Below are 13,807 nucleotides of genomic sequence, written 5' to 3'. Positions count from 1 at the left end.
TGGATAACTTTAGACCAACTCGAAGAGTCGTTCGTTAACTACTAAAGACATGGTTTCCTATGTAATTTTCATGAATTTTCCATGCTTTGGGAGAATTATCCATGTTTTTTTACTGCATTTTTTTTTACTATTGAACTACTTTTTAGAGCATAATAACATTACAGTATTCCTTTCCGGAGCTCTTGAAAGTGATCATTAACGTCCGGAAAAATTCTCTAGTTAAAAAAACTAACCTTCCTACGCTCGTCTTCACGTTTCAGTTTATCTCGCAAATCCTGGAACTCATCCTTATGCGTAAGAGGCTTCATCTGAAAAGAAAAAAAAAACGTATGAACTTCATCGTCGTGAATAGAATGCTTTCTTGCAGGTAGAAAACATGCTCTAACAAAACACCTTCTTTTTCCTTTCGTCCATTTTTGCGTCTTCATCGTCGATCTCCGGTGCCACTTCGCCCGGTGGCAAAAAGCCGGGTTTTCCACGTTTCGTCGCAATTATCACCTTTAAGGAGCAGTCAGGCACTTTTGATTGTGTTATTCCCGTACAATCGTTGAAAAGAGACAGTTGTCAAAGAATTCTAATGAGAAAAGGTTTTGGCATTCTGACATTTTCTTATTTTTCCAGAATTTAAGTGCTTTGCTGGGAATTTCTCGTCCAATGATTCGACAGGATTGAGTAAAATTCTATTTTTTGAAACAGCATTGAGAATAGTTAAGGTTAGTCTTCGGTGTCACAGAAGCAGCAGAAGTAGCGAATTCAAAAGCATTCCTAACATGATTCATTCGCTCAAATAATCAAACTTTCCATGAGATTGTAATTTTAAGTGCATGAATGTTCAAGTCGGATTTTGAGTTATTCGAATGTTCGAGTCAATACCACCTGAGGTTTGGAGCAGTTGTGTGAGTTGGGGCAGTCAGAGCGACCGAGGTGGACTCCGCAAGCCTCACCGCACTGTTTGGAACGCAGTGCAACTACACTTGGGTTCAAGCCGTTTTGACCCGAATAAATTCGTGAGATACTCCCCGACATTTCGGAAACATGAATTAGTTCTACTCGCAAAGTCATGAGCAAAAGCAGATAAATGGATGCACAAACGGAATTCTTTGAGTCTCGAGAACAAACATGACCGTTGGCGAAAATATAGTCCGAGATCTTCCTCAAGGACGAAGTGTGGTGGATAGAGTAGTGACATCAAAAAAGGAGTGAAATAACTATAAAGAGTAAATGATACTAACTTACTTCTGCTCGGTTAGAATCTAGAAAAGCAGAAGAAGGATTGTTTCAAAAACATTTCGAGCAGTAGGAGAAAAAAGTTCCGAATTTTTCATGCTCTTACGTGTTTCGGCATAAAAATGTAGGTTTTTCAAACTCGCAAGTCGAACAACTACGAAAATAAACGTCTGTACAGATACACTGCACAGACAACAACATTGTACAGATATCGTTTGTTATGTGATGATTTTGAAGATGCTGGGTAATAGGAATCAGTCTTCCACAAGAGAACAGAAATTTTCACAGTGCCCAACTATTCCTGTTAGTAAAGTTCCTCAAACAATCCACAACAAAAAGATACGGTGGAATTAGTATTCAAACAAATGGAACAAAAAAGTCTCAAAAGGAGAACAGAATAGCATTTCTCAAGGAACTCAGTAGAAGCAGATGGGGAAAAAGCGAAATCACCTCAATAAGCAGGGAGATTAAAAGTTCGAGGGAAACGCTGGCGAACAAGCTGTGGAAAGAACATTTTCCTAGAAACGCTTCCAGAAATATTGCTCACCTCCATGGAATGTTCACGTCCGGGTGAAAGCAATACGGGACTCTTTGTACCTGGTTTCGAGCGACGTGGTGACAAACCAGCTGGAGATGGTGTTCGCTGTCTGAAATGAATATTTTGGGGAAACAGCTGCCCAGTACGGAGAATTACCATAATAGAGATATATCAAGGAAATATGTAGCTGAAAATAAAAACATTTTAGATTACAAGTAGTTTGAAGGTAAAATGTTAGAAATTCCCCAATATTGTAACACGCATTTAAAAAATAAAAAAAAGGAAAAAGAAGAAAAAGACAGAGAAAATTGTTAAAAGATTAAAATAAAATTTACATGATAATAGAGATTTTCCTAATAGGACAAGATGAGAGTTTCGGAATTTAAAAAAAAAAAAACGAAGACACTGTAATTCGCCTGGGTTCTCTTTGGTTAAGAACTCAAAAGAGGAACTGATATTGAAAAATTGGAAATTAAGGAACTTAGGACTTTTTATTTGAATCAACATTCATTCACCTACATAATTAATCATTCATTAATTCATTCACTTCCTACTCAGGCGTACATTCAATTCCTATTCAGTTTTCTTTAATGAGCGAAGAAAACCACCTTTCTTTGACAAAAACGTGTCGCCATCCATCCATCTATTCATTCGTTCGTTCGTTCATTCATTCGCTTTTTTTGACAAAAACGTATCGCCATTCATCCATCTATTCATTCATTCGTTCATTCATTCATTCGCTCGCACTTCACCCTGCTCATTCATTCACTCTGAAAAGTCGTCCAACTCTTCGTTTCCAACTCAGCCTACATACTATTAATTCATTAGGTTTCGCGTTCGTTTGCAACTTATTTCCTATTTATTTATTCATTTCAACACAAAGGAGAAGAAACTAACAATAATCCACTAGATCACATCAAAAACAAAAACACTAAATTCATGCAAAAAGAAGAAAAGGAAAGTAGACGTTAAGAAAACCTGCGATATACTGTGTGATTACTGAGAGACAGAGCCCTCTGAGCTATAAGTTAACGAGATGCTTCAAAAGTAGAGATTTGCCGGAATCGTAGTGGCGCATTAATTTCATGTTTTAACAAAGTTACGACGATTTGCAATGTTTTCTTGCGCTCTTATGCATGCCGCATTCTCTTCTCATTTCCCATTAAACTTCGCCGTTAAGTACAAAAATTTCGTTCAATGCACAAGAGATTTTCCAATACTCCACAATGGATTTTTTTTTCAGAAAAACAGTCAGTTGTTCATTCTGTTTCTTTTTTCAACTCTCCACTTTCCAATCACTTTAGGTTCAGCCTCCTTTTGTAGCAGCATTCACCACACTATGTATCATACTTACATAACATACACATCCCCTACATTTCTGTAACATTTCCAGAATATTCCACAGAATACTAAAACATACTTCCCACGGAACTGTTTTGAAGAAAACAATAATCCCTTTTTTTGGAAGCGTATCATTCCTACGACCATAATGAGTTTTCATACGAAGACGTTCGTAAAACATGCTCACTTTGTCTCGAGAACCATTGTGTTGGGGTGAAGTCCTTCGAGAAAGAGGGGAGCCCCGACTGGAATTGATGGATCATTGTCGGCTCGTTCAAGCACCTGAATATGAGTGGATTTAAACTTGAAAGATAAGAATTCAACTTAAATCCTTTTTTCTTAGGTAGAAAAACGAATGGGTACATTAGCATTGTTGACTATTGGAAAGCTCAAGTATTCCTTATACAACGCTTTGGCTGGTTTTCTACATACCCTCACCATTGTTAAAAGCAGCGTATCCCCAAATTGACGTAGGGGTGCGAAATATAATATATGGAAGATATAGAGTACAGTGTGGAGCGCAGCGCCGCTCATCTTCCCGTAACTGTCCTGAAAGACGGCGTGGGTACTATGAAAGACGTTAAAGCGCTCCTCCTTAAACAACCGGGCTCCTCAGTGGCCTTATATATTTACTTATTTATTGGTTTTACTTGAATAAGCTGATGAGGATACCTCACTGACCCTCTTCGACCGCTCGCACGTGGATACGGTACGTGCACAAAGGTGGCGCGTTCCCAATCACCTGGTAGGACGAACGCTTTTTCCCACGCCTCTTTTAGGACGATTAAGGGAAACTGAGATTACGCTCATTACCGTAATCTACGCCCAAACACTTATATTTTCCAGGAGGTCTCCACACTACGTCAATATCGTGATACCCTGCCTCTCAGGATCGAACTGGTTGCAACTTTGATATTTTCTCTATAAGTGAATGTGAACAGCAATAGCAAAATACAAAAATAAATAGCAATGTGGTGTTTTCCAAGTTCTTCCGCGGCATATCGGCTGAGAACGTAACGGCAACTTACAGTTCTCACAGTTATTAAAAAAGTGTGGTTCGAACAATTTAACGGGTCTGTGAACCTACACGTTGCTAAAATACACTGTGGATAAATTCCTAAGCTATGTCCGTTCAATTTGTTGGGCTGTTAAATGTAAACAAACTCTAGCACTATACATACACAGCAATGTCAAGGAGAATTGTATAAATTTAAAAATGGAATAGAAAAATCCGTTTTAACCACTAATTAAAAGTGAACGGGAAAATGCTTAATAGTTGCAAACTATCTATGTTATTAGTTAGATTTGAAAGACATTCAAACAAAAATTCCCGCACAATCCAAGCTATCCGAATGAAATAAGCCGAGATCACCTTGAAGCGCGCTGATCTCAAGATAGCTACGCTATCCAGATGTATGCTCAAAGAATGAAACTATGTAGATCACTACGATTGTCGTGGAGGTACAGAACCAAACTCCCTTCCAGGAAATAATTCATAGAGTTTATTTGAGATTGCAAACATTTGACAAATTTTTCTTAGAGTTGAACAACACACGAAATTGTTGAATCCATTATCTCTGCCTACTGTTTCGGCAATTTCGCCTTCTTCAGAAATCGAAAAGGTGAAATCGAAATGATTTAACCGAAAAACGTCTCACCTGCCCAACAAAGGAATTTCTAAGTCTACTTTGGATTGAAAGGATATGAAGTGCATACTCAGAGATACAAATACAAAGTGTAGCTTAGAATCAGAGAAGATTTTTCTCCACTCTAATCCTATTGGATTTATGATTTTCTTCCCCTATTTTCGATTTCACACTTTCAGACTGTGAAAAAGCGAACTTGGCGAAAGGTTACCCGAGGACAAAAATCACAACCACAAAAATGTGCAGCTCAACTTTGAGAAACGTACTCTTAATCATTGTTATTCCGTCGTTTATTGAAAGTCGAGCATGGAAAATTCAATAGTGTTCTCGATCACACGAAAAAAAAACCTACCGTATCTTATAATGATCAATTCCGCTACCTGGATACTTACCTTAGCTGCTTTAAGGCGCTTTTTCTCAATACTATGATCCAAACATGAGATTTTCGTGTTTGACTCTCGTGGAGCCAATTTGGTATGGACAAGAGTCATCGTCTCGGACATGGGACGGGTTTTTCTGACTCTAAATAAAGCCTCTAGCCTAGTCCAGAAAGCAGGAAAAACAGTGCGATGTCGAGTGGAGAAATGAACATTTGCTCAAGAGTTGAGTGGACTGCTAGTTCAAAACATCATCACAATAGAGAAAAACAAGCCTGGGTGGCAATCGACGGATCAATAGCGGTCGATACTGATCTGCATGCATAACAACTATATTTCTTTTAGAAACAACAGTTTGAGATGCAAGAGATAACACGAGAACAGCTTACAGCCGTGATAAGAACCCAAGATAATGGATCGATAATCGCCTGAAATCCTGAGGAGGCGGAAACGTAGTGGAGTGAAGTGGCACGTGAAGACTGCCAGTGACGAACAGTCCAGATAAATAGAGCAGCCGCAAGAACAAACAATTTTGGAATGGATTTGCTTTTTTCAGGGTCATCGCGGTTCCCAATTTTAGAGAGATTCCTGCAGATTTCGGGAAACGTCCTTATGAAACACTAGCGTCCATCAAAGCAGCAATTATTTCCTTATACAAATTTCCCAGATTTTTAAACGTCCTCTTCTTTAACCTGGGTTATGGGCGTAATTACGTAGCTATCAATTTTGCATGTAGAGTTTATGTCGCAGAAAATCCACCAACCTCAATATCCTTTGGAGGAAGACCGTTCAAATCGTTATCGCTGAAGAATTCGCTTTCCTTTACCGTATTCACAGGAGATATGGTTGGCGTGGAGGCATCAGATTCAGCTCTAGGCGTAGTGGATCGTGAGCGAGGTTTCGGCTCAGCGAGCTAAATCAATGGACGGAAATATGTAAGAAACCAAAGAAATCAAACGATTGTTTGTAGAATTAATTTGTCGTTTATGAAGCATTTGAGCACCGTTTTGTGAATTAACGGAAACAGAGCCTTAATTAGTTCTCTCTATTCTAGGAGGGAATGGTTGAGAATAAATCATTTTAAAAAATCAGCAAGATTCTAACTTACTCGATTTCTTTGTTCATTTTCAAGGAAGCAAAACTGATCCATGGAAAAATAACTTTGTGAGAAAATCGAATGCAACAATCTTCGAATATTCAAGTAGCAAATTCACTGCTTGCGACATTGCGCGCAAGCGACTCAACTATAAAAACCGCGAAATGACCACGATGAACACGTGCGCAGCAGATGATGAGCGAGGAAAGGAAGAGACGATGCCTTTAACGTTAAACACATTCTCAAAAATTATGCTAGAATTCTTCCAAAATAAAACAAGAAAATACTTAACGTTTGAAAAGAACAACACATTCATATGTTAATGGCGAGTAATGTGCTCAAAAGCTAATTAGACCTCAGAGATATTATCAGATGGAGGCAGTGGAACTCAGATCACTTTTCCGACGGATGGACCTAGCTTGCTTCATTTCACTCTCTTTTAAAGGCATCACCCCACGAATCTGAGGTGGTAGGGATTTCAGGTGTATTCGTACACGGGATCGTAGATCAATCCCGTCCATTTCTTCCTAAGTGGCGTAAAAAACGGCCCGGAAGATACGGTTTCGAACGTTCCGGCGCGCTATTTTCTACTACGAGTTCGATTGGAGCGCGCCAGACGTGTGCACACGCCGCATCTTCCGGGCCGTTTCTTACGCTAATTATCAAGAAATGGACGGAATCACCCACCTCTCCAAACTCTCCTCCTGAAGTCCATACCACCCCAGATTCGTGGTATGCTGCCTTGAAAATTCATTTTCTTGCAACATCAATATTTAGTTTTGGTGCTTAATTCTTGCTTGAAACGACATTCTTTTGCCCAAAAATAGTCCATGGAGAATAGAATTCCCCGAAAGAATAGCACTAAGATTCTTACCTTCTTCGGTGCAACGATTGCCTCTAAATCCTCCATACTTCCCATGCTGCCAGTCATAGAACCTTCTTCGGATATATCGGACAAAATCCGATTAGCAATTTCTTCCTCAATTTGCCGATGCTCTCCGCGGATCATACGGAGTGGGACCTGTTTTTACAAACAATCTTAATAAATCAACGTGTTACTGTAGATGACAGTGGACTTTCTACGTACATAAGGCAACCCAGCATCCTCCATTTCATCCTCTCTACTTCTCTTCATCTCTTTCTTCGAAGGAGTTTCACCTTTAGGCTGAGGGATTAGCTTCTTTTTCTCTTGAACGTTATAGTCAGGAGGTGGTCGAGCTTGGTCTTCTGCAACTGGTTGTTAGAGGACCTCAGTGAAAAATATGAGCGAATGCGGTTAGCGGAAAAAGAACCGAGAAGAGAAAAAGAAGGGGAAATATGTACTTACGTGGTCTAGGAGGTGACTGGATGGGACGGCCAAATCGGTCGACTGGTACTGGTCCAAATTGTCGCGACTGAAAAATAACTGTTTTCCTGTCTTAGGGGAAAGAACTTTCCAGATTTCAAAGTGAAAAAGAAACCACTCCTCCACGTATCACGACTCTACCTCTATGTCTAGAAAAATTCAGCAACTAGGTACGGTACTCGATCTTTATGTCTAAAAAATTCTATTATTAAACTAAAAGCTCCACCAGGTTCCCAACTAAATATTATCATTACCACACATAGAAATATCCTCAAAACAAATTGAGGTTCTGTATTTAAGAAATGAGTGAAATATAGCTATTGATCGTAGGGGTTAGTCAAACTGAAACCACGAGATAAGAACGAAAAGTGAAACGAGACCTTTCTATAACTTGATAACCAAGAAAAGAACCATGAAACTTGCACACTCAGTTACTTCTCCTGAGAGCTGCTCGACAAGCTGAACAACCACCTCTTCGGGATTTTTACTGAGGGGTACCAATGAGGTCACGTTCTAGGTCTACTATCTAGTCCACCGACTCCGTAGTGGTGTATTTTAACAATGTAAACATACTAAGATAATTTATTTATTACATATAAAAGAGATTCGACGATCTTCTTATAATATTGTCAATAGCGAAATTTTTGAATAACCTATTATCACTTAACCTTATATAAGTGATCACAGTAGTATATTCTCAATTGTGCTCGTTCTAGTGAGGTGCAGATAATGCCTTCCAAGGAACCGGTGGTGAAAAGAGGAGAGAAATTTTTTGGTAGAAGTAATTTTGTGAAATGGGCTTAATTCCAGAATAACATTGGGAAGAAATTGTCCATAGGACACGTCTACACTGACAAACACCGATCTAAACTATTGACGACGGAGGTCTCAATGAACGATTTGATGGCAGAAGGCGAATGTAAACATAGGAAAGAAGAACGGTTGTCAACTGAGCACTGAGCTACTGTGACAATTCTTCGTTTACTTCTTACTGTCCACCTACGCAAAGATATCCTAACTTTTTTCACTGAAAGTCCTAGAAGACCTCGGTGTTGATTACCACTTCGAGGATCTACAGAAGCTCTATACAAAAAAAAAACTGTCGGATTTTTTGACATCAGATAGCCGTTTGTTCGAGTGGATATGTTTTACTGGGCTTATCTCTGTCCTAAAACTTTTGAGTTCTTGAGCGTATTCCGAAGAAACATTCAAACAAACACGTAGCTGAATTTGTAATTTTCCCTAAGGTGGATAATATACTTCATTGTGTGGATCATATTCTATTTCATCTTCTCAGAACCATAAATGAAAAAAAAAAACCCCGGAATGACAGCGCGCAATAATGCTCGGAATGATCTTATGTAGGCTAATCTTTGAAGAAAATCCAATGAAAATATAAAACATCGAGGAAACAAATGGATAGGAAAGTAAATAGAAGTTCAATAAAAAATTCGCACCTTATCTTCACGTCAAAATATCTTCCAAGACGATAATGTGCTCACAGAAAATATTTCTGGAGATGTGAGGGAGATGAGCTGAGTGCAATGTATACGACCTCAACTGGTTTTCAAAGTGTTTAAGAACCCATCGCCTTTTTTTTATTACCCGTCAACGTGCTGTTTACCTCAACGTTTTCCCAAAAATATTTTTTCGTATTCTAAATTTATTTAGTTTTTGAAGGGTGAGCGCTCTAAGGCTACTACAGTACCCGGATGACCAAAAATCGAAATCACATGTAAGTTGCACACACCTAAGAAGCACTATGACATTTTAGTGCACCTGAATTCTTTCCTAGTAACTGGTTATTTCAAATCATACACATCCTACGCTGCTAATGGACCTATAAAAACAGAAAAGAAAACAAACAACTCACAAATGAGCGACCAATTAATTGGTCGGTAATTTATGTATTTACATATGTACCTGTAAGTAATAGAAAACAGTTCAGGAAAGGAATAATGAAAAAAAGTTTTTTGACAAGAAAAAAGCAAAAATCGTACTCTACAATTCTTAAATTTGAATGAACAGCTGTTGGTAAAACATAGGATTGTGACATCGGCATATTTTGAGTATTTATTTTGAGTGGTTAGAAAAGTCATTGAATTTCATGATAAGGAATAATGAGATGGAATGAGGAACGGAATAAGAATTGAAAAGTGTATAATTTCTCGAGAAAAATGTCGCGAACCTTCAAATCTTACACATTTTTCCTCTGTAATTAGTAATATGAAGTGTTTTTTTTTTCAAATACAGCGAATTCAAATACCGACGGTCAGTTGATCTCAACCAGATAGTCTTTATCAATTTTTGAAGGAAATACTGGGTAAAAACAAAGAATTATAGGTGCGAATCTGAAATATTAACGATTTACGCGTTTTTGAGTGGTGAAATGCACATAAGTGCGCCCCGAGTTCTTCCCAAAATATGGGTTTTCTCTTTTAACAAATTTTACATTTGGAAAAAGAATTCTTTTGAACAAAGCTCTAGTATTGTAGAAATAAGACGTTTTCAGAAAAAGAGCAAGTGAAGCTTCTTCATATATGGACCAATAAAGTACCTGTCGTAGTTCTTCTGGAGGATCAACAACTCTTCCGAGCTGATCGGGTGGCAGACGCTGATCAAGATCTAGCGGTCTTCCAAACGAGTCGTGTGGAATTCTGGCTAAGTCTTCTGGTCGGAATAAGCGGCCTAGAATCCGTAACCGCTTGTAACAAATGTCCAACTTTTTTTTCTTTCGCTTCAAAAAGTTATTAGCTACCACTGCATAGACTTTAAAAAGAAGAATGAATATGGCTAACGTTTAAGCTGAACAGCAAATAAAAACAAGACCTCTAGAAACAATGCAAGCACTACGGTGAAAAGTATAAAAAGAGAAGAAGGTATGAAAAAAATGCAATGGAAAATGTAGATGCTTCTCAACCAAGAAAGGGTCTTACCAGGATAGTGAGCATCCACAAGTGCGTCTACAAGTAAAAGACTCATATATGCAGAAGATAAATGCTCTCTACATTCTCTTCTATTTTAGTGCAGCTACGCAACGCAATCAATACCTACCGTACTGATCCAATGGGATTTTCTTAGGCTGTATTGGTCGGCCGCTTTTGTCTACAGGAATAGGGCGACCCTGTCGGCGAGGGTCTTGTTGTAATCGTGGATCGCGGGGGTCGAAAAACTGTGCTCGTGGATCCCGGGGATCAAATTGTTGTTGATTCCTTGGATCTCTAGGGTCGAAACGTTGCGGAGCGTTGGGTCCAAACTGCTGCAAACAAGGATTGCAGAAATGTCGAGGATTTTTCTTAGACTTTTTTCTACTGACTCTTGGATCTGCTTGTTCACGTCTTCTTCGCGGTAAGTCCTCCACCGGCGGTGGTGGTCGTTCTTTAATCCGTAGATAATCGTAGATTTCTACAGGACGAACACTTTCCGGTCCTGGACGTTTCTGCGGTTCGATAGTGGTAACGGATGGAGCCTAAAAAAGATGATCTTCACATTTCTTGAGAACGCTCCACCAAATTTCTCATGATTTCCGTAGAAAATAAACCAGGTGAACATTTTTTCTTACCAAGATCGCTTCCAGTATCTGTTCAGATGGTGTTTGTTGAACAAAGACCCGTCGCTCCTGAAAGCGCAGTCTTTGCATCGGGAAGAGAAGCAGAATGTAGGATTGTTTGAGTGAAAAAGTAAGGAAATTTCTGCACGATGCAAATTTAGCAGACAGATGAAATCTCACAAAATATTTAGCATAACCGCTAGTAAGTACTACTATTTTTTCAATGTTCCGCCTATCTTCCAGATCCAGTCTTTCCTAATTTCTCAGGATTCATGGTCTTACACACATGGTCTTGCATCTGGCACTGTTTGTAAGTACATATCTTAGCTGCGAGTCCCCTCAAAAAAGAGTGGTGGAGTGACGTGATAAAGTAACTCTGAAGAGAAGCTATTCTACGCATAAGATTTACCGGGGTGAATGGAATTTTAGGACTTCAAAAGTGTGAAAAAAATGGCCATAGGTAAAGTTATACTCGGTAAGTTATTAGCTAAAAAAAACTTGATATGAAGATCGAAAAAGAGGAATTATGTACAGGATTAAAACACAATAGCGAAAGAAGACAAATAAAGAAATCTGTAGCTTTATTTTTATCATCAATCTGAATCAAAAACTACTAAATCAGAATTTTCTGCAAAAAATACCCGGAAAACAAAATATCTTCCGTAGACAAAAAGTTGGATTTTTGAGATTTTGAGAGGTGTACTTCTTCTGGGCGTAAGCTACGTAAGCATCAGCCAAATGAAGTTTTCTCAGAACTTTATCCGAACAAAGAAAAAACGGGCAGTAATAAAAGCGAAAATCAAAGTCTACGAATTGGGCTCTTTGGTTGGGATTAGAGAGTGATGTTCCGTTCGTTTCAAAATTTTCAAATGATATTATTCCAATTGATTATAAACTTTATCTTAGAAGAAATTTTCTCTACTCTTCTTTCTCAGAACTGCTGCCAACACTAAATCAACCTAATGAAAATATCCTCAAAATTAGGTGAAACAGAAAATTTCTAGGAAAGAAGAAACGAAGATTCACACTTCGGAAGGTACTTGGCAAATACAGAAATTTTAAATATATCCAAGCCGGGAAGAAATCCATGAAACCAACGGAACTTCCTTTAGTGTTATATGTAAAATTTAGGGGTCACCAAGTTTTATTTACTTTATTCATATTTTATTTTTCATTTATTCTCTTCGTCGTTTTTGTTTATAAAACAAGGTAAACTGCGTCACTTTCACAAACGCCTCGTAAAAAAAACCTTTTAACAACAGTCCGTTTGATGGCTATTCTAAAGAAATCTGCCATAAACATGGCATTTGGAAACGAACACATCAGAATTATTTTATCCGAAAAGGCGAGAGTAGAAGAGCGAAAAATGAAGACAACAACATAAACCGAAAATAGAAAATTTGCTTCACATATCCCTATATTTATTTATTTATTCATTCATATTTTTTATTTGTTTATAAAAATTATAGAATCGAACAGAAAATCTTAATCAGCGATAGTTCGATATTATATGGAGAGCAGCTAGGATTGCTTTAAACGGTTATAATAAAATTGTATGAATAAAAAAATTTCAGATCAATAGAAACTGCAAAGCGTTGCGAGAAAAGTGAGTGCATAGAGAAATGTCATTGTCTGAACGCTGCATGCCGCACTAGACGGCGGACGAAAAAAGACGGATATCTGGTTGTCGCATCCCTCACACACGCACACACCACCACACTTTTGTTTATTTTCACTATTCCTCACCGAAATCACAATCCCGAACTGTGTCAATCGCCATTCGGTTACGATATTTTAGCTCCCGTGGTAATCTGCTCCTTTAAAACAAGTGAATACTAATAGAAAATCTTCCTATAATTTCAGTAGCTGCTCAGACTTTAACGTTTTACGTTGAAAAGTGTTTAAATTAGGAATCTAAAGGAAAACGAAGAATAACGTTTATTTCTCAGATCCCTACAATAGTCGGTGAATTCTTTGGTTCTTCTTCTTTTCCTCTCTTTTTCATTTTTTCATCTATAAAAATTCCAACGATTTTTTCCTCTACGTAGTTTCCGCTGTCTACCTCAAGTAGCGCAAAGAAGTATCACAACATAAACTAGTAAGCCTTTTTTCCACGAATATTAAGGTGATCCTCGTGAACAAAAGTATTTCGAGAAAGGAATTATAAACTGTTTTTTGCAGGATTTTATTCGATTTCTAAAAATGTTTATTCACAACTCACCAGCCATTTGTGCTGATATTTGAACTCTCTAAGTGAATCGGCCGACAATGGTGTGGTCTTCAGATGTGGATCGGAAAGCCATGGATGTTCCAGTGCTTCGTCGACTGTTAGTCGTTCACTGAAGAAAAAGGACACGTTGTAATTTGTTCTCTAAGTCCTTGTTTTTTCTTTGTTTCTTCCCATAATTTTTTTCTGCCTATCACTGCTAGCGCTCTCAGGATGTCTGCCAGTTCTTTTTCATCAAAATCTCATTTTTCATTGATGAATTTGTTCATATAAAATGTGCACCCTTGGGATTCATTTCATCTACCTTTCTTCTTCAACTTATCGTTCCATCTTCTTTTTATTGTCTTTATTTTCTGCTCTCGCTTGTTTACCTTCCACTTTATCCTCTCAACTGGCAGTTTTTCTTCCTATCTGATATTTCTGTCATTCACTGCTGCCGGTATACATATGTACCACGAAG

The 13,807-nt window shown here is 38.2% G+C and overlaps 1 protein-coding gene across 3 annotated transcripts in view; it reads right to left on the bottom strand.

The window, feature by feature from the left end:
• The window catches only part of RB195_005560 (uncharacterized protein), a gene marked incomplete at both ends in the record, with an annotated part of 123,139 nt that overhangs the window by 7,423 nt on the left and 101,909 nt on the right, over window positions 1–13,807 (bottom strand). For all 3 annotated transcript variants that reach the window (XM_064178140.1, XM_064178139.1, XM_064178142.1), the window contains 13 exons: window positions 234–308; window positions 394–498; window positions 1,775–1,874; window positions 3,294–3,388; window positions 5,893–6,042; window positions 7,100–7,246; window positions 7,313–7,452; window positions 7,553–7,619; window positions 10,128–10,258; window positions 10,625–10,829; window positions 10,887–11,039; window positions 11,133–11,189; window positions 13,342–13,459. In XM_064178140.1, coding sequence (XP_064035218.1) covers window positions 234–308; window positions 394–498; window positions 1,775–1,874; window positions 3,294–3,388; window positions 5,893–6,042; window positions 7,100–7,246; window positions 7,313–7,452; window positions 7,553–7,619; window positions 10,128–10,258; window positions 10,625–10,829; window positions 10,887–11,039; window positions 11,133–11,189; window positions 13,342–13,459 — 1,543 coding nt within the window. The remainder of the gene's footprint in view (window positions 1–233; window positions 309–393; window positions 499–1,774; window positions 1,875–3,293; window positions 3,389–5,892; window positions 6,043–7,099; window positions 7,247–7,312; window positions 7,453–7,552; window positions 7,620–10,127; window positions 10,259–10,624; window positions 10,830–10,886; window positions 11,040–11,132; window positions 11,190–13,341; window positions 13,460–13,807) is intronic.

This window comes from Necator americanus, chromosome I, assembly GCF_031761385.1.
Source record: "Necator americanus strain Aroian chromosome I, whole genome shotgun sequence".
NCBI lineage: Eukaryota > Metazoa > Nematoda > Chromadorea > Rhabditida > Ancylostomatidae > Necator > Necator americanus.
The sequence above is the reverse complement of the archived record's forward strand: the minus strand, read 5'-3'. Positions and strand labels throughout refer to the sequence as shown.